The sequence below is a fragment of the Panulirus ornatus genome, chromosome 59 (assembly GCF_036320965.1).
Source record: "Panulirus ornatus isolate Po-2019 chromosome 59, ASM3632096v1, whole genome shotgun sequence".
NCBI classification, from domain to species: Eukaryota; Metazoa; Arthropoda; class Malacostraca; order Decapoda; family Palinuridae; genus Panulirus; species Panulirus ornatus.
Genome location: NC_092282.1, coordinates 23,128,978 through 23,153,481, shown reverse-complemented (window position 1 = coordinate 23,153,481; position 24,504 = coordinate 23,128,978). Strand labels below are relative to the sequence as shown.

Below are 24,504 nucleotides of genomic sequence, written 5' to 3'. Positions count from 1 at the left end.
GCTTCGGGGAAAAAGCTTCATATGGAAGCTTGGGAGAGAACTGCTTCGTGATGGAGGCTTCGAAGCAGCGAAGTCTCGATACTCCATTGGGTTCACACCTCACGGAAGGAGAGAGTTGACAACGCTGACTCTCTCTCTCTCTCTCTCTCTCTCTCTCTCTCTCTCTCTCTCTCGTGGCAAGTGTAGGCGGCTAAACGTACTAGCATACATAAGTATACATGACCATACATGTGTATACATGCCCATACATCCAGACACATGCATGCATTTATATTTATACATATAGCCTTACATGTTTATATACACATGCATTCATGCACATGTGTACCAACCTTTATGTATTTGTACATCGCCATTTCCCGCGTTTGCGAGGTAGCGTTGAGAACAGAGGACTGAGCCTAAGAGGGAATATCCTCACTTCGCTCGTTCTCTGTTCCATTTTTCGGACAATTAGAAACGGGAGGGAGGATTTCCAGTCCCCCCGCTCCCTCCCCTTTTTAGTCGCCTTCTACGACACGTGTAATGATCACATCGTCAGATGAAATACAAAAATGCGATGTAGGACGTAGAACAGCCTGTTGATATACAGGGAAGAGACGTAGCTAAGACGCCATTGGTAAACAAGCGTTACCAAATGGTGATATTCGGGTCTGGTGGCATTATGCCTGTCATAGAAGTTTTATTATGTGGACAGGAAAGGGAACTGTTTTCAAATTGTGCGTACGACAAAACTTTATCAAGTTTGTATAGACCTTCAGTAATGTTACAATCTTTGTGTCATTAATGAGAGAAGATTCAAAGATTCGGTGAAAATTTCTCGTGGTAAAGGAGTTACAGATAATAACTGAATGGGCGTTACTGCAGCCAGTACAGTGGTCATAATGTTATAAGAACAGAACAAGAACAAAGCATTTGATTCTGGTTCTGTTCTTATACTGCATTTATGTTGCTTAAGTCTGACATAAAATCCATAGCAGTCTGCCCAACGTACATCATATAACAGTTCTTACAAGGTATTCTGTAAACACAGCCCGCAGACTTTTCTGGTGAGTTTTTCAGATATTTTTAATAGTATTGTAATTGCTGAAGATTACATTTACATCTAAGGATTTAAGCAACCTGGGGAAACAATGTAGAATTATCACTTAAAGGAAGAACTAAAAGATTCATAATATCAAGGGAAGGTTTGGGTTTAACTTTATAAAGTAATTTCTTTGCCAAATTAAGGGATTTATCAATGAAAGGTTTTTGATACTTTAACTTGGATCCAGTAGAATGTGTCTTCTCAAACTCGTCAATAAATTCCGGACTGTATATACGTAATGCCTTATGGAACATCGACTGAAATTATGATAATTTAGCTCTCTCATGTTGAGATGAGTAATAATGAATATATGAACATGTCATGTTGAGTTGAGTAATAATGAATATGTGAACAAACATTGATGGATTTATTGTGCTAAACTTAAACATGTTTCTATCCCTATGGATTATGCAATCTGAAAATGGCAACATATAATTGTTTTCCACTTCCACAGTAGAGTTGTTAGAAGGAACTAGATAGTTAAGTAAAGGGAGAAATGTTTGTAGATTTCCTTTGTGACAATCCATGCATGTTAGTTGTGGGGTCACAAGCCAGTAACCTGTTGTAGGATTTCTAAAACGAGTTCCCTCTGCATATTGATGTGGTAGAAGCCTTATAGTGGAAGTAGTTGTAACGGTGTGGCTGACGAGAAAATACAGATTAAATAGGTCAACCCTAAAAGCAGGGAGTGATAATGCAGTTGTATTTTACTCAGGAGAAGGGAGGAGGAGGAGAATGAGACAGTAACAGATAACAAGGCACTGTCCCCACCACACACACACAAACATAAGCCTTTCACTGAGCAGTAGGAGAGGCGCGGGGTTGCGCGAGCCACTCTCGTAGAATGGGACGCGCACGGGTCCTGTAGACATGCAAACGTCTGGAGAAGTCCTAGAGCTCAGGCATGTAGGAGCCGCAGGTGGGGAAGCCCTTGGGTAAGGGCGGGAGGTCCTGGGGTTCCCCGACATGCAGGAGGGCTGCCATTCCCAGCTCGGCGTGAAACACAAGGTGACAGTGTAGCAGCCACCATCCTGCCGGGTGAACATACCACATTACTGTACCACACTTACAACCTGCATCATGCAACTACCACACTTACAACCTGCATCATGCAACTACCACACTTACAACCTGCATCATGCAACTACCACACTTACAACCTGCATCATGCAACTACCACACTTACAACATGCATCTTACAGCTGTACCACACTTACAACCTGCATCATGCAACTACCACACTTACAACCTGCATCATGCAACTACCACACTTACAACCTGCATCATGCAACTACCACACTTACAACCTGCATCATGCAACTACCACACTTACAACATGCATCTTACAGCTGTACCACACTTACAACCTGCATCATGCAACTACCACACTTACAACCTGCATCATGCAACTACCACACTTACAACCTGCATCATGCAACTACCACACTTACAACCTGCATCATGCAACTACCACACTTACAACATGCATCTTACAGCTGTACCACACTTACAACCTGCATCATGCAACTACCACACTTACAACCTGCATCATGCAACTACCACACTTACAACCTGCATCATGCAACTACCACACTTACAACCTGCATCTTACAGCTGTACCACACTTACAACCTGCATCATGCAACTACCACACTTACAACCTGCATCATACAGCTGTACCACACTTACAACCTGCATCATGCAACTACCACACTTACAACCTGCATCATGCAACTACCACACTTACAACCTGCATCTTACAGCTGTACCACACTCACCTCCTGCATCATGCAACTACCACACTTACAACCTGCATCTTACAGCTGTACCACACTCACCTCCTGCATCATGCAACTACCACACTTACAACCTGCATCTTACAGCTGTACCACACTTACAACCTGCATCATGCAACTACCACACTTACAACATGCATCTTACAGCTGTACCACACTTACAACCTGCATCATGCAACTACCACACTTACAAACATTGCATCATGGCAACTACCACACTTACAACCTGCATCTTACAGCTGTACCACACTCACCTCCTGCATCATGCAACTCACCACACTTACAACATGCATCTACCGCTGTACCCACACTCACCCCTCATCATGCAACTACCACACTTTACACCTGCATCTACAGCTGTACACACCCCCCCATCAACTACCACACATTACAACCTTGCTCTTACAGCTGTACCACACTTTACCACCTGCAAACATAGAACTACCACACTCACAACATGCATCTTACAGCTGTACCACACTCACAACCTGCATCATAGAACTACCACACTCACAACATGCATCTTACAGCTGTACCACACTTACAACCTGCATCATGCAACTACCACACTTACAACATGCATCTTACAGCTGTACCACACTTACAACCTGCAACATAGAACTACCACACTCACAACATGCATCATACAGCTGTACCACACTCACAACCTGCATCATGCAACTACCACGCTTACAACATGCATCTTACAGCTGTACCACACTCACAACCTGCATCATGCAACTACCACACTTACAACATGCATCTTACAGCTGTACCACACTCACAACCTTGCTATCATGCAACTACCACACTTACAACCTGCATCATTACAAAGGGCTTAACACACTCACAACCTGCATCATGCCCAACTACCACACTTACAACCTGCATCTTACAGCTGTACCACACTCACAATCCTGCAACATTGCTACTACCACACTTACAACCTGCATCTTACAGCTGTACCACACTCACAACCTGCATCATGCAACGACCACACTTACAACCTGCATCATACAGCTGTACCACACCCACAACCTGCATCACAGAACTACCACACTCACAACATGCATCTTACAGCTGTACCACACTCACAACCTGCATCATGCAACTACCACACTTTACAAAATGCATCTTACAGCTGTACCTCACTCAAAACCTGCATCATGCAACTACCACACTTACAACCTGCATCATACAGCTGTACCACACTCACAACCTGCATCACAGAACTACCACACTCACAACCTGCATCATACAGCTGTACCACACTCACAACATGCATCATACTGCTCTACCACACTTACAACATGCATCACAGAACTACCACACTCACAACATGCATCATGCTGCTGTACCACACTCACAACCTGCATCATACAGCTGTACCACACTCACAACCTGCATCATACAACTGTACCACACTTACAACCTGCATCATAGAACTACCACACTCACAACATGCATCATACAGCTGTACCACACTTACTTCATGCATTATACAGTTGTACCACACTCACAACATGCATCATACTGCTGTACCACAATCACAGCATGCATCATACAGCTGTACCACACTTACATCATGCATCATACAGCTGTACCACACTTACATCATGCATCATACAGCTGTACCACACTTACATCATGCATCATACAGCTGTACCACACTTACATCATTCATCATACAGCTGTACCACACTTACATCATGCATCATACAGCTGTACCACACTTACAACATGCATCATACAGCTGTACCACACTTACAACCTGCATCATGCAACTACCACACTCACAACCTACATCATACAGCTGTACCACACTCACAACCTACATCATACAGCTGTACCACACTTACAACCTGCAGCATGCAACTACCACACTTACAACCTGCATCATACTGCCGTACCACACTCACAACATGCATCATACTGCTGTACCACACTTACATCATGCATCATACAGCTGTACCACTCTTACATCATGCATCATACAGTTGTACCACACTCACAACCTACATCATACAGCTGTACCACACTTACAACATGCATCATACTGCTGTACCACACTCACAACCTGCATCATACAGCTGTACCACACTCACAACAAGCATGATACAGCTGTACCACACTTACAACCTGCATCATACTGCTGTACCACACTTACAACCTGCGTAATACAGCTGTACCACACTTACAATCTGCATCATGCAACTACCACACTCACAACATGCATCATATGCTGTACCACACTTACATCATGCATCATACAGGTGTACCACACTCACAACCTACATCATACAGCTGTACCACACTCACAACCTACATCATACAGCTGTACCACACTTACAACCTTCATCATACTGCTGTACCACACTTACAACCTTCATCATACAGCTGTACCACACTTACAACCTTCATCATACTGCTGTACCACACTTACAACCTTCATCATACAGCTGTACCACACTCACAACAAGCATCATACAGCTGTACCACACTTACAACCTGCATCATACAGCTGTACCACACTTACAACCTTCATCATACTGCTGTACCACACTCACAACATGCATCATACAGCTGTACCACACTCACAACAAGCATGATACAGCTGTACCACACTTACAACCTGCATCATACAGCTGTACCACACTTACAACCAGCATCATACAGCTGTACCACACTTACATCATGCATCATACTGCTGTACTACACTTACAACCTGCATCATACAGCTGTACCACACTCACAACAAGCATGATACAGCATGATACAGCTGTACCACACTTACAACCTGCATCATACAGCTGTACCACACTTACAACCAGCATCATACAGCTGTACCACACTTACATCATGCATCATACTGCTGTACTACACTTACAACCTGCATCATACAGCTGTACCACACTCACAACAAGCATGATACAGCTGTACCACACTTATAACCTGCATCATACAACTACCACACTCACAACATGCATGATACTGCTGTACCACACTCACAACCTGCATCATACTGCCTTCTTTCCCAGACTTACTTCAAAAGTTAACCCCCTTGCCCTACGCCGCAATGTTTGTTCACTTTCCTTCTATAGGTATTACTTTGGTCTTTGCTCCCGAGAACTGGATGCTTGTGCGCCCCCCACCACCAGATACACCAAGCAATACTTGGCAAGTTGCTGTCACGTCACGTGATTACCGTGTGGCCAATTAGCACCTCTAGGATGGGTTGTTCTGATGAATGTTTCTTCCCCTACACCTCGAAGCTTTGGAACTCTGCCTTCTTGTGTCTTTCCCAATAACTGTGCCGTGACACATTTCAAAAGACATCTTGTTCATTTCCTCCAAAATTTTTGAATACTTTCCCTTGTCTCTCTCCTTTTTCCCCCCACTCATAAACCTCTCTATTTTTCAATTAAGGCCCGGCCTTGATATGGACTTTTGTCCATATATATATATATATATATATATATATATATATATATATATATATATATATATATATATATATATATTATATTATCCCTGGGGATAGGGGAGAAAGAATACTTCCCACGTATTCCCTGCGTGTCGTAGAAGGCGACTAAAAGGGAAGGGAGCGGGGGGCTGGAAATCCTCCCCTCTCGTTTTTTTTTTTTATTTTTTTTTTCCAAAAGAAGGAACAGAGAAGGGGGCCAGGTGAGGATATTCCCTCAAAGGCCCAGTCCTCTGTTCTTAGCGCTACCTCGCTAATGCGGGAAATGGCGAATAGTATGAAAAAAAAAAAAGAAAAAAAAAATATATATATATGACCTGCCAGCTACTATGACCCCACCTGCTACTATAACCCTACTTCCTACTGTAACCCTACCTACTGCTATGACCCTACCATCCTACTATAACCTGCCAGCCACTATGACCTTGGGAAAGTTACAGTTTGTTGAATGACCTCTGTAGATTATGTCCTTACCAGGGTTGTTAGCAGTAAACCTGATGATGGTGTAGCCACCATCAGGAATTGTGACCGTGTCCTTCTTCACAGGATTCTCCAGCTTCCTGGGGATGCCTCCAGCAGCGTCCAGGGCCGCCACTTCCTCCGCCGACGTGTGGCTGTCATGGTCAAGCAGGAAAATACAATTAGGTAAGTTTGGGGTCGTAAGATGATTAGAGAAAACGGGTATTTGAGAGATTACGAAAACATGAGAGAAAACGGGTATTTTGGGGATACTATATAAAAGTAATGTTCCTCTTGCAAGTCTAGAAATAATGTGCAGTAGAATATAACTCAACAAGAAGAGAGCAGATTAGGCTTAACGGTTTTGGGGAAATCATCAAGAGTTCAGGTGGATATTTGAGAGATGACTACGGAAAATTTTACGCTCCGTCAGTAGCAGGGCAGGGTTTGTGGAGCTGGTGGTAGACGACATGTTTCTAAGGGTTTATGACGGGTCTCGAGGCTATAGTCTTAACAAACATCTTAGTTTGGCCAATTTGTCTGCTCAAAAGGGGGACTCGTAACCAGTAGTTAATTTACTTCCTCGTCACAGGGAGGAGGTGATGGAGCCTCGTCAGCGAAACCTGAGGTTGACCGAATGAGAAATATATCTTGTGGCCACTCGTGTCGGGGGTCCACGCCAGGTGTACACAAGCCAAGAGAAGCTCAACACAGCGCTAGAGGTAAGTACACCTGTAGTTACGTCAGTGATAACGAATAAGATTAAATGCTTTCCAGTCAAACGAACTGGATCGATGTGGTATACAGGGGACGACGTGCATTCAGTGGGCTAAGCCAGGGTGTGTGAAGTGCTCAAGGTAAACCAAATAGAATGGTATGTGGTTCTTGGTTGGGCGTGGTAAGCTATAGTTTCAGTACACTACATATGATAGCTCAGACATGGATGTGCTTTTGTTCCTTACGCAACGCCACTAAGGCGAGAGAAGGGAGAGTATGTGTGGGTGTGTATCGACACTATATATATATATATATATATATATATATATATATATATATATATATATATATATATATATATATATTATTTTCATTTATTTATTATACTTTGTCGCTGTCTTCCGCGTTAGCTAGGTAGCGCTAGGAAACAGACGAAAGAATGGCCCGACCCACCCACATACACATGTATATACATACACGTCCACACACGCACATATACATACCCATACATTTCAACGTAAGCATAGATATACATACACAGACATATACATACATACACATGTACATAATTCATACTTGCTGCCTTCACTCATTCCCGTCGCCACCCCGCCACACATGAAATGTGTGTGTGATTATTACACGAAAGTGCACTTGGGAACTTATCGTGTTTTATTTCCCCGTGGACTTGCAGGAACATATATTCTGTTTTGGTCCAGTAACCCCTTGCTTAGAGCTCCTGCAGCACACAGGAAGTCAGCCACGTTCAACGGGCGGGACCAAAGGTCAGGAAGTGTGATAATGTTTGTATGTGTTTGAGTTGAGTGCAGGAGAATTCTGTATGAAGGACAGATAAAATGGAGACATGACGAGGTTACCTATTGTCATCATCTTAATTATGGAGGAAACTGGATGGTAAATCAGAAGGGTACCTCACTACCCACTTCAGAAAGCAGCGCCATCCAGCATGGGAAAATTTTTCTGCCAAGAAAATGTTACAGGAACCTGTTAAGGTCCGAAAAGCTCCCTCCTCCAGACGCGAACTACCTTATGTGACTGGACTGGACTGATGAAGCAGAAAACAGTTAACTGATAAACGGATGAAACTGAAGTATTTGATATTGATATGGAGGCGTTGATCGTCTTTACTTACATCTGGTTGTCCTGTATTTCTACAACCAGGTAAACTTTGCCCACGTTGTCAATACATCTCGCTTTTTATAATTCTACGGTTGTTTCTGGTCATTGAATTATTGTCCAGTACGTAGAAGTATTCATACCAGCGCCACACACATTCCCTCGGGACACTCACAAGAAAGCAGTGGCAACACCCCACACACACACACACACACACACACACACACACACACGCGCGACCCGGGGAGATAGGTGTAGCACGGCCGTCCTACTGGGCCGCTACAAGAAGCGGTCTTGGCTCACTCTCCGAGACGGCCCATGGCCACGACGTCGAAGCTGTAGCCGTGCAGGTGGAAGGGATGGTTTTCGTCGCCGATGTTTCCCTCGTCCACCAGGACCATTTCCACCGTCTGGCCAAGCCTCACCTCCAAGACGTAGGTGCAGCTGCAGAAATCCCCCATGCACGGTGGCGTCTGTGTGGTGGAGGAAGATGGGTTCATGTAAAGCACAGACTTGATGGAAATTGAAGCGTGCCACAAGCACAGGGCTTGTGTATCCCCTCCTGTACACACTTGCTGTAACCTCTCCTCCACACACACTTGCTGTAACCTCTACCCCACACACACTTGCTGTAACCTCTCCCCCACACACACTTGCTGTAACCTCTCGTACATACACTCGCCGATCTATATGCTCGACATAGCCTATCACACTGTCTCCTGAAACTGACTGAACCTATCTCTATGCACATATTTCTATTACATTTCTCTTTGCTTCAGGATGAGTGACACTCTCGCAGAACTCTTCAGTTCGATCAGACTTAAATTTGGTGACTGATAACTACAAGGAGAAGTATATTCAGTGATTGTGTGTATCTTTTTCGATAGCCACGCGTGCCGTCAGCTTGGCTTGGTCTCCTGCCTCCCTCTCACTCACTCTGCTCCACACACAAGTGCTTCAAATGCTCTCAACATCCCTTGGTTCATACCTAACTCATACTTCTTGTTGAGTCTTCACCCCCTCACCCTCTTGTGTCTTTTGCACCTCCTCTCCTCAATCCATTCGACCCTTTAGATCTGCATATATATTTTTAGGAGACACAGACACTCGTGTGAATGAATCTCTGTTGACAAATGGGTGGATCAAGGTGGTGGAGGATCACAGGACAGAGCTGGGGTTGTGTTTTATACAGTTACGTTAAGCTTCAAGTCTTGTCCACACAGATCAACAGTGAAAGAATACAACCATGGCTCCATCTAATGTGTGTTTACCCCCCTGAATCATTCGGTAGACACCCGGCTGACATGTGAGACCAAAATGGACCTTATGTGGGGAACGGAGTACAGAGAACAGGGTTTCTACCTAAAGGATATTGCCAAGACCCTAATTCCTCCTCCACTGTAACTGTTTGTCTAATAATGATGAGAAAGAGGGCGTCGCAAGAGGAGCCAGTGGAAGGAAACACTTACCTCGTCGTAGAGACAGATGGTGGGCTGCGCTGCCTCGGGTTGCGACAGTGGCGGTGTGGCGGGGAATTTGAAGCTGAGGCCGTTCACCTGAGGAGTGTAGATCTGCCACTCCTCGGACACTGTGGGGGGAGAGTGGCATTGGCATTATACATCACGCTGGGTCGCTGCATATAATGATAACTCTGTTTGGTGTGACGTTATCATCTGTTAGGAGGGAATACAGCACGAGTGGAACTCCCTCCCTCCCAAACTGGAGAAGGCCAGGTTTGTAGACGAAGGAATTGATAATACTCGTGTTCATATCACTTGAGTCTTCTACCACTTGTATACTGTTGGCACACCCTAACCTGCCAACAGCTAAGGACTACAATCCTCAACACCCCAACCTGCCAACAGCTAAGGCCTACAATTCACAAACACCCCAACCTACCAACAGCTAAGGCCTACAATTCACAACACCCCAACCTGCCAACAGCTAAGGCCTAGAATTCACAACACCCCAACCTGCCAATAGCTAAGGCCTACAGTCCTCAACACCCCAACCTGCCAACAGCTAAGGCCTAGAATTCTAGCTAGATCGGAGTAGGACGATGAAGCAAGGAAAGTAATTGTAACCCGACCATCAGACTGAACAAGGATCGTACTAACTACCTTACTAACCGAACAAGGATCGTACTAACTACCTTACTAACCGAACAAGGATCGTACTAACTGCCTTACTAACCTCCATTAAACGGGTAGAGGTCAGGGTTGAACAACATGCTGTTGTTAACCTGTTTGAAGTCGAAGGCGAGGTAGAACTGCCGGTCGACCTGGGGTTGCAGGAGGCTAGGGGCCAGGGCGTCCAGGTCAACCATCGTTACCTCGTGGGGTTCGTCGCCGTTCGTGTTGACTGGGTTCACGACCTGGCGGCCAAGTGACACCAGTGGTCGTTAACGGTGGCAATTAGTGGGAGGAGGTCAGGAGGGTCATTACTGGGAAGGGGTCAAGTGTGCATAGCTAGGGTGATGCACAGTACATGGTTAGGACTATACCCAGTACCTGGGACACTGGACTATACCCAGTACCTGGGACACTGGACTGTACCCAGTACCTGGGACGCTGGACTGTACCCAATACCTGGGACACTAGACTGTACCCAGTACCTGGGACTTTGGACTATACCCAGTACCTGGGACACTGGACAGTACCCAGTACCTGGGACATGTGTTATCCCAGCGGATGACTAGGATAACACGTAAGTTAGTATTGAGTACACACGACCCTCCTGCTGGACGACATACACGACCGTGAAGGTACTTACGACTCCTGGGGGATAACTGGGGTCGTAGACAAGGCTGGGGGTAGGGTCGTTCTCGGGGGCCCCGTCGTACCGCAGCACAGCGCCCTGCACACACTGGTTCTGCCTGTACGAGGAGAGGAAGAGGGACGACTCGTAAAGATCAGGTCAGGTCAAAGGCCAGGAAAATTTATGCTAAGGATTCGTGTCGTCTTGGTCAAGGGGTCGTGTCGTCTTGGTCAAGGGGTCTTGTCGTCTTGGTCAAGGGGTCGTGTCGTCTTGGTCAAGGGGTCTTGTCGTCTTGGTCAAGGGGTCGTGTCGTCTTGGTCAAGGGGTCTTGTCGTCTTGGTCAAGGGGTCTTGTCGTCTTGGTCAAGGGGTCGTGTCGTCTTGGTCAAGGGGTCTTGTCGTCTTGGTCAAGGGGTCGTGTCGTCTTGGTCGAGGGGTCATGTCGTCTTGGTCAAGGATTCGTGTCGTCTTGGTCAAGGATTCGTGTCGTCTTGGTCAAGGGTTCATGTCGTCTTGCTCAAGGGGTCGTGTCGTCTTGCTCAAGGGGTCGTGTCGTCTTGGTCAAGGGGTCGTGTCGTCTTGGTCAAGGGGTCGTGTCGTCTTGGTCAAGGGGTCGTGTCATCTTGGTTAAGGGGTCGTGTCGTCTTGGTCAAGGGTCATTAGCATTATCGCCTTACACTTTGGGACATGTGAGGAATAAATGAAAAATATAAAGCAATGAAATATTTTGGTCAGTTTCTGATAGTCCCACAATGAGGTGAAACCATCCGAGGCATTACTACAAACTATGGCTCAGACTGAACACATGCAGGTCAACCAGGTCATGCAGGAGGTCAACCAGGTCATGCAGGGGGTCAACCAGGTCATGCAGGAGGTCAACCAGGTCATGCAGGGGGTCAACCAAGTCATGCAGGGGGTCAACCAGGTCATGCAGGAGGTCAACCAGGTCATGCAGGGGGTCAACCAGGTCATGCAGGAGGTCAACCAGGTCATGCAGGAGGTTAACCAGGTCATGCAGGAGGTCAACCAGGTCATGGAGGAGGTTAACCAGGTCATGGAGGAGGTTAACCAGGTCATGCAAGAGTTCAACTAGGTGAACATCTGGATGTGTATGTGTAGTTCCTCCTCACAGTTGTACATACTTACTGGCAGTCTATAAGGCCATTGAACTTGATCCAGTAGTTCCCCACAGGTTGATTGGCTTCCAGGACGACGTCATATCTCTCCCCTGGAATGGTGGAAGTAATGTACATACACACACACTTCTTGGGGGCTTGTATGTCCATCCCTTACGATGGTTGGGACGAGGTAAACTTTTTCGTTAGGCTCTTTGGAAAAGGTAAATGAGAACCCTATGAGCCAAGGAATATATTATCATTAGTTTATGAGACAAGGAACTTTCTTTTTTTTTCATATACGCCATTTCCCGCGTCAGCGAGGTAGCGTTAAGAACGTGATTATTTATGAACCTTCGTCATCCATGTACCGGGATCCATTTGAACCCTCTCTCTCTCCCGCTCCAGGGAGGTGATATCTGGCACAAGAACCAGAGCCATTTAGGGGGAAAAAAAATCCTCACGTGGCTCGTCCGTGTGTTCCTGCTTTTAGAAAGGGATAATGCAGGAAGGGAGGATTTCCAGCTCCCTCAACCCTTCCCACCCCTCTTAAACGTCGCTTACAACACACACACACACACACACACACACACACACAACATATATGGTTGGATTCCCCTGCCTATTCCCCTTCCCATGGGATGATCAGTCCTCCCCTATCCTCAGGGATGACCGTTCCTTTCCTATCCCTAGAGATGACGGCCCCTCTCCTATCCCTAGGGATGATATGTTGATATACAATCCCGTGTAAGGGTCGATGTTTCTCTTGTCCCCACTCCCACCCAGCTACTCATCGTCATACGCTAACGCGTAGCACAACCCCGTGCAGTATACGCTAACGCGTAGTACAACCCTGTGCAGTATACGCTGACGCGTGGTATAGAACCGTGGTCTACTTAGTAACCCTTCGTCTGCCTCGTGTGGGGAGGGTGCGTACCAGGCGCGGGCCCAGCCTCGTGTAGGGAGGGTGAGAACCAGGCGCGGTTTAGCCTTGAGTAGGGAGGGTGCGTACCAGGCGCGAGTCCAGCCTCGTGTAGGGAGGGTGCGTACCAGGCACGGGCCCAGCCTCGTGTAGGGAGGGTGAGAACCAGGCGCGGTTTAGCCTCATGTAGGGAGGGTGCGTACCAGGCGCGGTTTAGCCTTGAGTAGGGAGGGTGCGTACCAGGTGCGGTTTAGCCTTGAGTAGGGAGGGTGCGTACCAGGCGCGGTTTAGCCTTGAGTAGGGAGGGTGCGTACCAGGTGCGGTTTAGCCTTGAGTAGGGAGGGTACGTACCAGGCGCGGTTTAGCCTTGAGTAGGGAGGGTGCGTACCAGGCGCGGTTTAGCCTTGAGTAGGGAGGGTGCGTACCAGGTGCGGTTTAGCCTTGAGTAGGGAGGGTGCGTACCAGGCGCGGTTTAGCCTTGAGTAGGGAGGGTGTGTACCAGGCGCGGGTCCAGCCTCGTGTAGGGAGGGTGAGTACCAGGCGCGGGTCTACTCACCGCTGTAGATGACGAAAGAATCTGTGGTGAAGGGGATGGTTTCCTGGCCATCCAAGGCGATGATGGTGAGGCGGTGGCTGTCCACGCTAACGACGATGGGGCAGTTGAGGCCCGTGGCGCCAACGATGCGCAGACGATGCTTCGTCCCAGAGGTCACGTGGATGACCTCCAGAGGCACGACCACTCGCTCCACGCCCTCTATCTGCCAAGGGTAGGTGGAGAAGGTCACTGTCTCACTAAGGTCATTGTCTCATTAAGGTCACTGTCTCACTAAGGTCACTGTCTCACTAAGGTCACTGTCTCGCTAAGGCCACTGTCTCGCTAAGGTCACTGTCACACTAAGGTCACTGTCACACTAAGGGCACTGTCTCGCTGAGGTCACTGTCTCGCTAAGGTCACTCTCTGATGTCACTGTCTCGCTAAGATCACTGTCTCACTGAGGTCACTGTCTCGCTAAGGAACATTCATGCTGTGTCGCTATCGCTTGGGAAACTGAACATAAGATATCAGCAAACTTTCTTCTTGTTTTCTGTGCAGCAAAATGTAAGAAAAGCATGCATGAGTATCTCTGTGGTATGGTGTGTCTGTGGTATGATGTCTCTGTGGTATGGTGACTGTGGTATGCTGTTTGTGGTATGGTGACTCTGGTATGCTGTCTGTGGTATGGTGATTGTGGTATGCTGTTTCTGTGGCATGGTGACTGTGGTATGCTATTTCTGTGGTATGCTGTCTGGTCTGGTGACTTCTGTGGTGACTGTGGTATGCTGTCTCTGTGGTATGGTGACTGTGTTATGGTGTCTGTGGTATGGTGACTGTGGTATGGTGACTGTGGTATGGTATCTCTGTGGTATGGTGACTGTGGTATGCTGTCTCTGGTATGGACTGTGGTATGGTGACTGTGGTATGGTGTCTGTGGTATGGTGACAGGTATGGTATCTCTGTGGTATGGTGTCTGTGATATGGTATCTCTGTGGTATGGTGTCCGTGATATGGTATCTCTTTGGTATGGTGACTGGCATGCTGTCTGTGATATGCTGTCTCTGGTATGCTGTCTTTGTGGTATGCTGTCTCTGTGATCTGGTGACTGTGGTATGCTCTGTGGTATTGTGACTCTGTTATGCTGTCTCTGTGGTATGGTGATTGTAGTATTTTGTTTCTGTGGTATGGTGACTGTGGTATGCTATTTCTGTGGTATGGTGACTGGTATGCTGTCTCTTTGGTATGGTGACTGTGGTATGCTGTCTCTGCGGTATGGTGACTGGTATGCTGTCTCTGTGGTATGGTGACTGTGGTATGTTGTCTTTGTGGTATGGTGACTGGTATGCTGTCTTTGTGGTATAGTGACTGTGGTTTGCTGTTTCTGTGGTATGGTGACTGTGGTTTGCTGTTTCTGTGGTATGTTGTCTCTGTGGTATGGTGACTGTGGTATGCTGTCTCTGGTATGGTGACTGTGGTATGGTGACTCTGGTATGCTGTTTCTGTGGCATGGTGACTGTGGTTTGCTGTTTCTGTGGTATGGTGACTGTGGTTTGCTGTTTCTGTGGTATGTTGTCTCTGTGGTATGGTGACTGTGGTATGCTGTCTCTGGTATGGTGACTGTGGTATGGTGACTCTGGTATGCTGTTTCTGTGGTATGGTGACTGGTATGGTTTTTGTGGTATGGTTTCTGTGGTATGGTGACTGTGGTATGCTGTCTTTGCGGTTGGGTGACTGGTATGGTGACTCTGGTATGCTGTCTGGTATGGTGACTGGTATGCTGTTTTTTTGGTATGGTGACTGGTATGCTGTCTCTGCGGTATGGTGACTGGTATGCTGTCTCTGTGGTATGGTAACTGTGGTATGTTGTCTCTGTGGTATGGTGACTGGTATGCTGTTTCTGTGGTATAGTGACTGTGGTTTGCTGTTTCTGTGGTATGGTGACTGTGGTTTGCCGTTTCTGTGGTATGTTGTCTCTGTGGTATGGTGTCTGTGGTATGCTGTCTGGTATGGTGACTGTGGTATGGTGACTCTGGTATGCTGTTTCTGTGGTATGGTGACTGGTATGGTTTTTGTGGTATGATGACTGTGGTATGGTTTCTATGGTATGCTGTCTCTGCGGTTGGGTGACTGGTATGGTGACTCTGGTATGCTGTCTGGTATGATGACTGGTATGCTGTTTTTTTGGTATGGTGACTGGTATGCTGTCTTTGTGGTATGGTGACTGTGGTATGCTGTCTGTGGTTGGGTGACTGTGGTATGGTGTCTCTAGTATGCTGTCTATGTGGTATGGTGACTGGTATGCTGTCTGTGGTTGGATGATTGTGGTATGGTGACTCTGGTATGCTGTCTCTGTGATATGGTGACTGGTATGCTGTCTATGGTTGGGTGATTCTGGTATGGTGACTGTGGTATGGTGACTCTGGTATGCTGTCTGTGGTTGGGTGACTGTGGTATGCTGTCTTTGTGGTATGGTAACTGGTATGCTGTTTTTGTGGTATGATAACTGTGGTATGCTGTTTCTGTGGTATGGTGCCTGTGGTATGCTGTCTGTGATATGGTGACTCTGGTATGCTGTTTCTGTGGTATGGTGCCTGTGGTATGCTGACTGTGGTATGGTGACTCTGGTATGCTGTTTTTTGGTATGGTGACTGGTATGCTGTCTCTGTGGTATGGTGACTGGTATGCTGTCTGTGGTATGGTGCCTGTGGTATGCTGTCTGTGGTATGGTGCCTGTGGTATGCTGTCTGTGGTATGGTGACTCTGGTATGCAGTTTCTGTGGTATGCTGTCTGTGGTATGGTGACTCTGGTATGCTGTTTCTATGGTATGCTGTCTTTGGTATGGTGACTCTGGTATGCTGTTTCTGTGGTATGGTGTCCCTGGCAGCTAAGACACAGTTCGTCTTTAACAGCACTGTAATGAAAGTACATCACTGTACTACCTCTGTGATGCAGACGCTGTAATAAAAGTACATCACTGTACTACCTCTGCTGCCGAGTTGATGCCCTTGCCGTTCACCAGGATGGTGCTGGCGAAGTCCTTCATGGTGTAGTGATAATGGCTGCTGAACATGCTCGAGGCAGACAGGTGTACCCAGTCCTGCAGGACGATAACATGGGCGAAGGAGTCGTCGTGGTATATCCCCAAGTGCTCATCGTCTGCCTGACGCACGACCAACGACCCGAACACTGCGCTCCCACGGTGAACACCTGTTGTCAACAGTATATATATATATATATATATATATATATATATATATATATATATATATATATATATATATATATATATATCATGACAAGTAAACAGAATCAGTATATATGTACGAATATATATTCACATAATTCTTGCTGTCATGTGTAAGACATTACTGGTCTCTTGTTTACCCGGAAGTTGACTTGTTGATGCTATTCGCTTCATAACAGTAGACCCACAACAACATAACAAGGTTATTACTTTATTACTTGGTCACTATTGGTCGTGCTATCACGCAGTGGGCAATACTGTTACCTAGTGGTCAGTACTGGTGGATACTGTCATCCAGTGGTCAGTACTGGTGGATACTGTCATCCAGTGGTCAGTACTGGTGGATACTGTCATCCAGTGGTCAGTACTGGTGGATACTGTCATCCAGTGGTCAGTACTGGTGGATACTGTCACCCAATACAGTAATCAGTACTGGTGGATACTGTCACCCAGTGGTCAGCACTGGTGGATACTGTCATCCAGTGGTCAGTGCTGGTGGATACTGTCGCCCAGTACAGTGGTCCGAGCTGGTGGATAGTCACCCAGTACAGTGGTCATTACTGGTGGATACTATCACCCAGTACAGTGGTCACTGCTGGTGGATACTGTCACCCAGTGGTCAGTACTGATGGATACTGTCACCCAGTACAGTGGTCAGGACTGGTGGATACTGTCATCCAGTGGTCAGTACTGGTGGATACTGTCACCCAGTACAGTGGTCAGTACTGGTGGATACTGTCATCCAGTGGTCAGTACTGGTGGATACTGTCACCCAGTACAGTGGTCAGTATTGGTGGATACTGTCATCCAGTGGTCAGTACTGGTGGATACTGTCACCCAGTGGTCACTACTGGTGGATACTGTCACCCAGTTGTCAGTACTGGTGGATACTGTCACCCAGTACAGTGGTCAGTACTGGTGGATACTGTCATCCAGTGGTCAGTACTGGTGGATACTGTCACCCAGTACAGTGGTCAGTACTGGTGGACACTGTTACCCAGTACAGTGGTCAGTACTGGTGGATACTGTCACCCAGCACAGTAGTCATTACTGGTGAATACTGTCACCCAGTACAGTGGTCAGTACTGGTGGATACTGTCACCCAGTACAGTGGTCACTACTGGTGGATACTGTCACCCAGTACAGTGGTCAGTACTGGTGGATACTGTCACCCAGTGCAGTGGTCAGTACTGGTGGATACTGTCACCCAGTACAGTGGTCAGTATTAGTGGATACTGTCATCCAGTGGTCACTACTGGTGGATACTGTCACCCAGTACAGTGGTCAGTACTGGTGGATACTGTCACCCAGTACAGTGGTCACTACTGGTGGATACTGTCACCCAGTACAGTGGTCAGTACTGGTGGATACTGTCACCCAGTGCAGTGGTCAGTACTGGTGGATACTGTCACCCAGTACAGTGGTCAGTATTAGTGGATACTGTCATCCAGTGGTCACTACTGGTGGATACTGTCACCCAGTACAGTGGTCAGTACTGGTGGATACCGTTACCCAGTACAGTGGTCAATACTGGTGGATACTGTCACCCAGTGGTCAGTACTGGTGGATACTGTCACCCAGTACAGTGGTCAATACTGGTGGATACTGTCACCCAGTGGTCAGTACTGGTGGATACTGTCACCCAGTGGTCAGTACTGGTGGATACTGTCACCCAGTGGTCAGTACTGGTGGATACTGTCACCCAGTGGTCAGTACTGGTGGATACTGTCACCCAGTACAGTGGTCAATACTGGTGGATACTGTCACCCAGTGGTCAGTACTGGTGGATACTGTCACCCAGTGGTCAGTACTGGTGGATACTGTCACCCAGTGGTCAGTACTGGTGTATACTATCACCCAGTACAATGGTCAGTACTGGTGGATACTGTCACCCAGTACTCAGTACTGATGTATACTATCACCCAGTACAGTGGTCAGTACTGGTGTATACTATCACCCAGTACAATGGTCAGTACTGGTAAGGCCTGTGGGTGGACTTACCTACGTGGGAGTGCCAGAAGTGTGTACCGGGAGTGTTGGCCAGGAAGTTGTACCGGAAGACCCCTCCCATCATGGGGCACTGGGTGATGAACGGTGCCCCATCATAGTACTGCTGGCCCATCATTTTCATCCCGTGCCAGTGGATGATCTCCGTGTCCGACAGCTGGTTGTTGAACACGTCTACCACCACCTGGTCACCCTCACACACCTGCCGTACGAAACCATCACACCTGGTAAACTTTTGAAGCATTTTGGGTTCATCGTGGAATGTACATGACAGTGGCCACAGTTACCTCCAGTGGCCACAGTGGCTCCAGTGGCCACAGTTGCCCCCCAGTGGCCACAGTGGCTCCAGTGGCCACAGTTGCCCTCCAGTGGCCACAGTGGCTCACAGCCACAATGTGGTAGGATTCTCATGTCATTGATCGTAAGTGATTCACTCAAAAGAATCACAGAATCTTTTCCTCTTGACCAATTTTGTGAATAAATTCTCTATACAAAACTTTTGGGACACGCCTGAGGTCCCAAGGACACGCCTGAGGTCCCAGGACACGCCTGTGGTCCCAGGACACACGCCTGAGGTCCCAGGACACGCCTGAGGTCCCAGGACACGCCTGAGGTCCCATGACACGCCTGAGGTCCCAGGACACGCCTGAGGTCCCATGACACGCCTGAGGTCCCAGGACACGCCTGAGGTCCCAGGACACGCCTGAGGTCCCAAGGACACGCCTGAGGTCCCAGGACACGCCTGAGGTCCCAAGGACACGCCTGAGGTCCCAAGGACACGCCTGAGGTCCCAAGGACACGCCTGAGGTCCCAAGGACACGCCTGAGGTCCCCAGGACACGCCTGAGGTCCTAGGACTCGCCTGTGGTCCCAGGACACGCCTGAGGTCCCAGGACACGCCTGTGGTCCCAGGACACGCCTGAGGTCCCAAGGACACGCCTGAGGTCCCAGGACACGCCTGAGGTCCCAGGACACGCCTGTGGTCCCAGGACACGCCTGAGGTCCCAGGACACGCCTGAGGTCCCAGGACACGCCTGAGGTCCCCTGGACACGCCTGAGGTCCCAGGACACGCCTGTGGTCCCAGGACACGCCTGAGGTCCCCTGGACACGCCTGAGGTCCCAGGACACGCCTGTGGTCCCAGGACACGCCTGAGGTCCCAAGGACACGCCTGAGGTCCCAGGACACGCCTGAGGTCCCCTGGACACGCCTGAGGTCCCAGGACACGCCTGTGGTCCCAGGACACGCCTGAGGTCCCAGGACACGCCTGAGGTCCCAGGACACGCCTAAGGTCCCAGGACACGCCTGAAGTCCCAGGACACGCCTGTGGTCCCAGGACACGCCTGAGGTCCCAGGACACGCCTGAGGTCCCAGGACACGCCTGAGGTCCCATGACACGCCTGAGGTCCTAGGACTCGCCTGTGGTCCCAGGACACGCCTGAGGTCCCAGGACACGCCTGTGGTCCCAGGACACGCCTGAGGTCCCAAGGACACGCCTGAGGTCCCAGGACACGCCTGAGGTCCCAGGACACGCCTGAGGTCCCAGGACACGCCTAAGGTCCCAGGACACGCCTGAGGTCCCAGGACACGCCTGAGGTCCAAAGGACACGCCTGAGGTCCAAGGACACGCCTGAGGTCCCAGGACACGCGCCTGAGTTCCCCAGGACATGCCTGAGGTCCCAGGACACGCCTGTGGTCCCAGGACACGCCTGAGGTCCCAGGACACACCTGAGGTCCCAAGGACACGCCTGAGGTCCCCAGGACACGCCTGAGGTCCCCAGGACACGCCTGTGGTCCCAGGACACGCCCGAGGTTCCAGGACACGCCTGTGGTCCCAGGACACGCCTGAGGTCCCAGGACACACCTGAGGTCCCAAGGACACGCCTGAGGTCCCAGGACACGCGCCTGAGTTCCCCAGGACACGCCTGAGGTCCCCAGGACACGCCTGAGGTCTCAGGACACGCCTGTGGTCCCAGGACACGCCTGAGGTCCCAGGACACGCCTGAGGTCCCAGGACACGCCTGTGGTCCCAGGACACGTCACGTGTGTAGCAGCAGCTTTTAAATAGACGCTCTGCTCAGTGGGACATCATCCACTGGGACGAGTGTATTGATCTTGAGAATTGTCACACGTATAGAAGAAATCGTGATCAATACGTTAAGCCAGTAGTGTACACCACGGCTGACACCCGCACACATACACACACACACACACACACACACACACACACACACGTGAGGATAAATTTTGTCCCACAATTGCTAAATGTAGAGTAAAGAAATGAATGATACGTACCTGGTTCATTGTTTAATACGCTGTACAGATTGAAGTACCCTTTGATGGCGATGTTTGTTTTTGAATTCCATTTCGTTAAGATTTATCTCGAGAAAAGATATAGATAATCTAGTCCTCCCCCGCCCACAGAGGTCACGAGGAAGTAGAACACATTCGACTCTGGAGTGGAACACATATACTTTCACCATCTGTTCTTACCTTTTCTTTTGCAAGTGGAACTTGTGTGGAGGAGGCTGGGACACACTCCAATCCTGTGGTACTTATGACTCTCCCACGCGAAGTTGCGTCGTCTATATATATATATATATATATATATATATATATATATATATATATATATATATATATATATATATATATACGAACATAGTGCATAGAAACGCGCACCTTCATAGAACATACAAACCTCCAACAGCCAGGATCGAACCCTGTTCTATGCAGGTGCGCGTTTCTATGCACTATGTTCGTATTCATATACCTCCGCGTTGTACAGTTCGGTTCGGTAAAATGCTATCTGCTGGCTATGTGCGCCTGTTGGGAAATGACCGGTGTAGACCCCGTTGCTCACCAACGTGAGACGAAGGGTATTCGAGTACATAGTATTCGAATAGTTATTTCCTATTAACCAGGCCCATAGCCTAGTGGTTAGCATTCCCGCCCCTTGCACAGGGTTCCCGGGTTCGATCCTGGCTGTTGCAGGTATGTATGTGATATATATATATATATATATATATATATATATATATGTGTGTGTGTCCTTTGTTTTTGTTCTGACCTGAATACTTGGTCCTGGCATCTGACGGTTGACGGTCAGGAGCGGTCTGGGGACACCGTCCCCCGCCACACACTCCGCGCGCGAGCAGTCCTCCAGGGTCCGAGGGCAGTCGAAGCAGGCACGGCTCAGCGTGTGGTACTCCTGCACGTGGAACTCGTAGTGGCACGTGCGGGTTTCGCCCACGACGCAGAGACGCTCGCACTCGTGGCCCGCCCCTGGGAAGGCACAAGGGAGAGGGGGATAGGTCTTATGGTGTGTGGTGGAGCAACTTACCAACAAACATAGCGATAGAAGACGCCATACAAACTATACAGTTAAACTTCCTCACTTGCGATGGTGGCGACCAGGAGCAAGCTTAGGGCGCGCGCCAACCCCGCCATGGTCACACGGCAGCACTGCTCTGCTTGCCGACGATGTCTCGATGTTCTTCGCGAGCCGATAACTGATAAGTGAATAACTGATATCTAGTGTATGTAGTGACAAAGTGAATAAGTGATATCTAGTGTATGTAGTGACAAAGTGAATAAGTGATATCTAGTGTATGTAGTGACAAAGTGAATAAGTGATATCTAGTGTATGTAGTGACAAAGTGAATAAATGATATCTAGTGTATGTAGTGACAAAGTGAATAGCTGATATCTTGTGTGTAAAGTTAACGTGACCAAAGGGACTGTGGAGGGAGTAATAAGACTAATAAAGGGAGCGCGCGCTAAGTTGGTAAAGTCTTGCACGCACTGGTACACAGACCTCCTCTGCTGTCAAGACCTTAGGTTCCATGGCTTATATAACCTCTTTTGACACCCCCCTCACTGTCAAGGTCAAACGAGGGTGTGTGTAACATGCAGGGGGTTGGAGTTCGTCCGCGTCTTCTGTATCTCTTCCCACGATAACAACTGAGCAGCAAGCCAAGTAAACAAAAAAATCATTTTACCTCAGAAATGGGAGCATGGAACTTCCGTTTTCTTCCGTCGCTCAAAAGATGTGTTACCATGGAGGAAGGGGAGACGCTGCTCCATCGACAACCACGGAAATAGGTCGATCAGAAAGAAAACGAGATACGAGGGAGCAAAGTGAGGGAGGGAAGGCAAAATAGGAGAATAGAGGTGAGACCCCAATGCCACACGCTTTCAAAAGCTTTAGATATATCAAGGGCAAATACATAGGAGTCCCCAAAAATCTTTCAGGGAAGATGACCTTAAATTAGTATAAGAAAGGATATCACAAGTGCATCTTCTTGCCTTAGGGAAGCCATACTAATGAAAAGAGAGAAGAGTGTGAGATTTGAAGATGTCTGAGGGTATGGGAGTTGAGGCGGGATTCAAAGACTTTTGGAAATAGCGGATGTCAAAGCAATAGGTCGATAGGTAGAGGGGCCAGAACGGTCACCCTTCTTAGGGATGGAATGCATCAACGCATGCTTGCAAGAAGGAAAACTTCTGGTTCGTAAACAGAAACTGAGCAGACGAGGAAACAGATCCAGGTTCAGAGGCACACTCTATCAGCAGACGGGGATGGATGCCATCAGGACCGTAAGCCTTGTGTCCAGAGAGAGAGAGAGAAAGCACTTTTCGGACAGTTGGAAAAGAGATTACAAGGAATTGCATAGGATTAGTAAAAGGAGCATTAGGAGGTGACGGAATGTTAGAGTCATCCAGGATGGAATTAGAGGAGAAACGGGAACCAAAGAGAGTTGTTCTGTCAACGGGAGAGACAGCTATAGTACCGTCAGAACGGAAAAGTGAAGGAAAGGTAGAGCGAGACGGAGTTGTTAGCGATGCCTTTAGCTAAAAGACCTGAAAGACCTATCAGTGGATGACGAGGAGGAGAGGGTATCGCACTTCCTTGTAACACAGGAATATTTGCCTCATGGATAACGTACCTGCCATGATTTTGGGCGGTGATAAAAGCTGAATAAGAGCCAGAGGAAGGAGAGTTATTCCAAGCCCGATATGCCTGATCCCTTGCCTGAAGGACCGCTTTTTCTTATGGGCAACCGATCCTTTTATACGTTTCATATTTCATCTTAGCTGAAAGGAAGGAATACTGTCTTCCTAACTCCAGTGCTCAGGAAGAGGGGTTGTGTTCCTCTTGTACACATAATAGGAGGAGGGTTATCTTCCTCCTGTACACACGAGACGGGAGTGTTGCCTTCCTCAAGTTGTATTTACCTATTTTCGCCATTTTT

The 24,504-nt window shown here is 48.1% G+C and overlaps 1 protein-coding gene and 1 long non-coding RNA gene across 2 annotated transcripts in view; one reads left to right on the top strand and one right to left on the bottom strand.

The window, feature by feature from the left end:
• Window positions 1-1,438: 1,438 nt before the first annotated feature.
• Window positions 1,439-22,781, bottom strand: LOC139767254 (uncharacterized). The gene is made up of 12 exons (XM_071696413.1): window positions 22,648-22,781; window positions 22,320-22,534; window positions 19,246-19,453; window positions 16,984-17,207; window positions 14,021-14,222; window positions 12,574-12,655; window positions 11,444-11,546; window positions 10,865-11,045; window positions 10,141-10,259; window positions 8,975-9,144; window positions 6,836-6,975; window positions 1,439-2,115 (listed from the first exon to the last, which is right to left on the bottom strand). Exons 1-12 carry the CDS (start codon window positions 22,697-22,699, stop codon window positions 1,976-1,978), a joined length of 1,836 nt encoding a protein of 611 aa, XP_071552514.1. The 5' UTR covers window positions 22,700-22,781; the 3' UTR covers window positions 1,439-1,975.
• LOC139767256 (uncharacterized) overlaps window positions 6,902-24,504 on the top strand; it is a 31,570-nt gene continuing 13,967 nt past the window's right edge. Inside the window, exons 1-2 of the long non-coding RNA XR_011717027.1 lie at window positions 6,902-7,006; window positions 7,413-7,542. This is a non-coding gene — a long non-coding RNA (uncharacterized lncRNA). The remainder of the gene's footprint in view (window positions 7,007-7,412; window positions 7,543-24,504) is intronic.

What these genes read in the sequence shown, in the direction of transcription:
- LOC139767254 (XM_071696413.1), bottom strand. Translation starts at nt 22,699, where the DNA reads ATGGCGGGGTTGGCGCGCGCCCTAAGCTTGCTCCTGGTCGCCACCATC. An exon ending in CCAGTTATCCCCCAGGAGTC is followed by an intron (nt 11,046 to 11,443) that starts GTAAGTACCTTC and finishes CTTGGCCGCCAG; the next exon opens with GTCGTGAACCCAGTCAACAC. An exon ending in GCCATGGGCCGTCTCGGAGA is followed by an intron (nt 6,976 to 8,974) that starts GTGAGCCAAGAC and finishes TGACCATGACAG; the next exon opens with CCACACGTCGGCGGAGGAAG.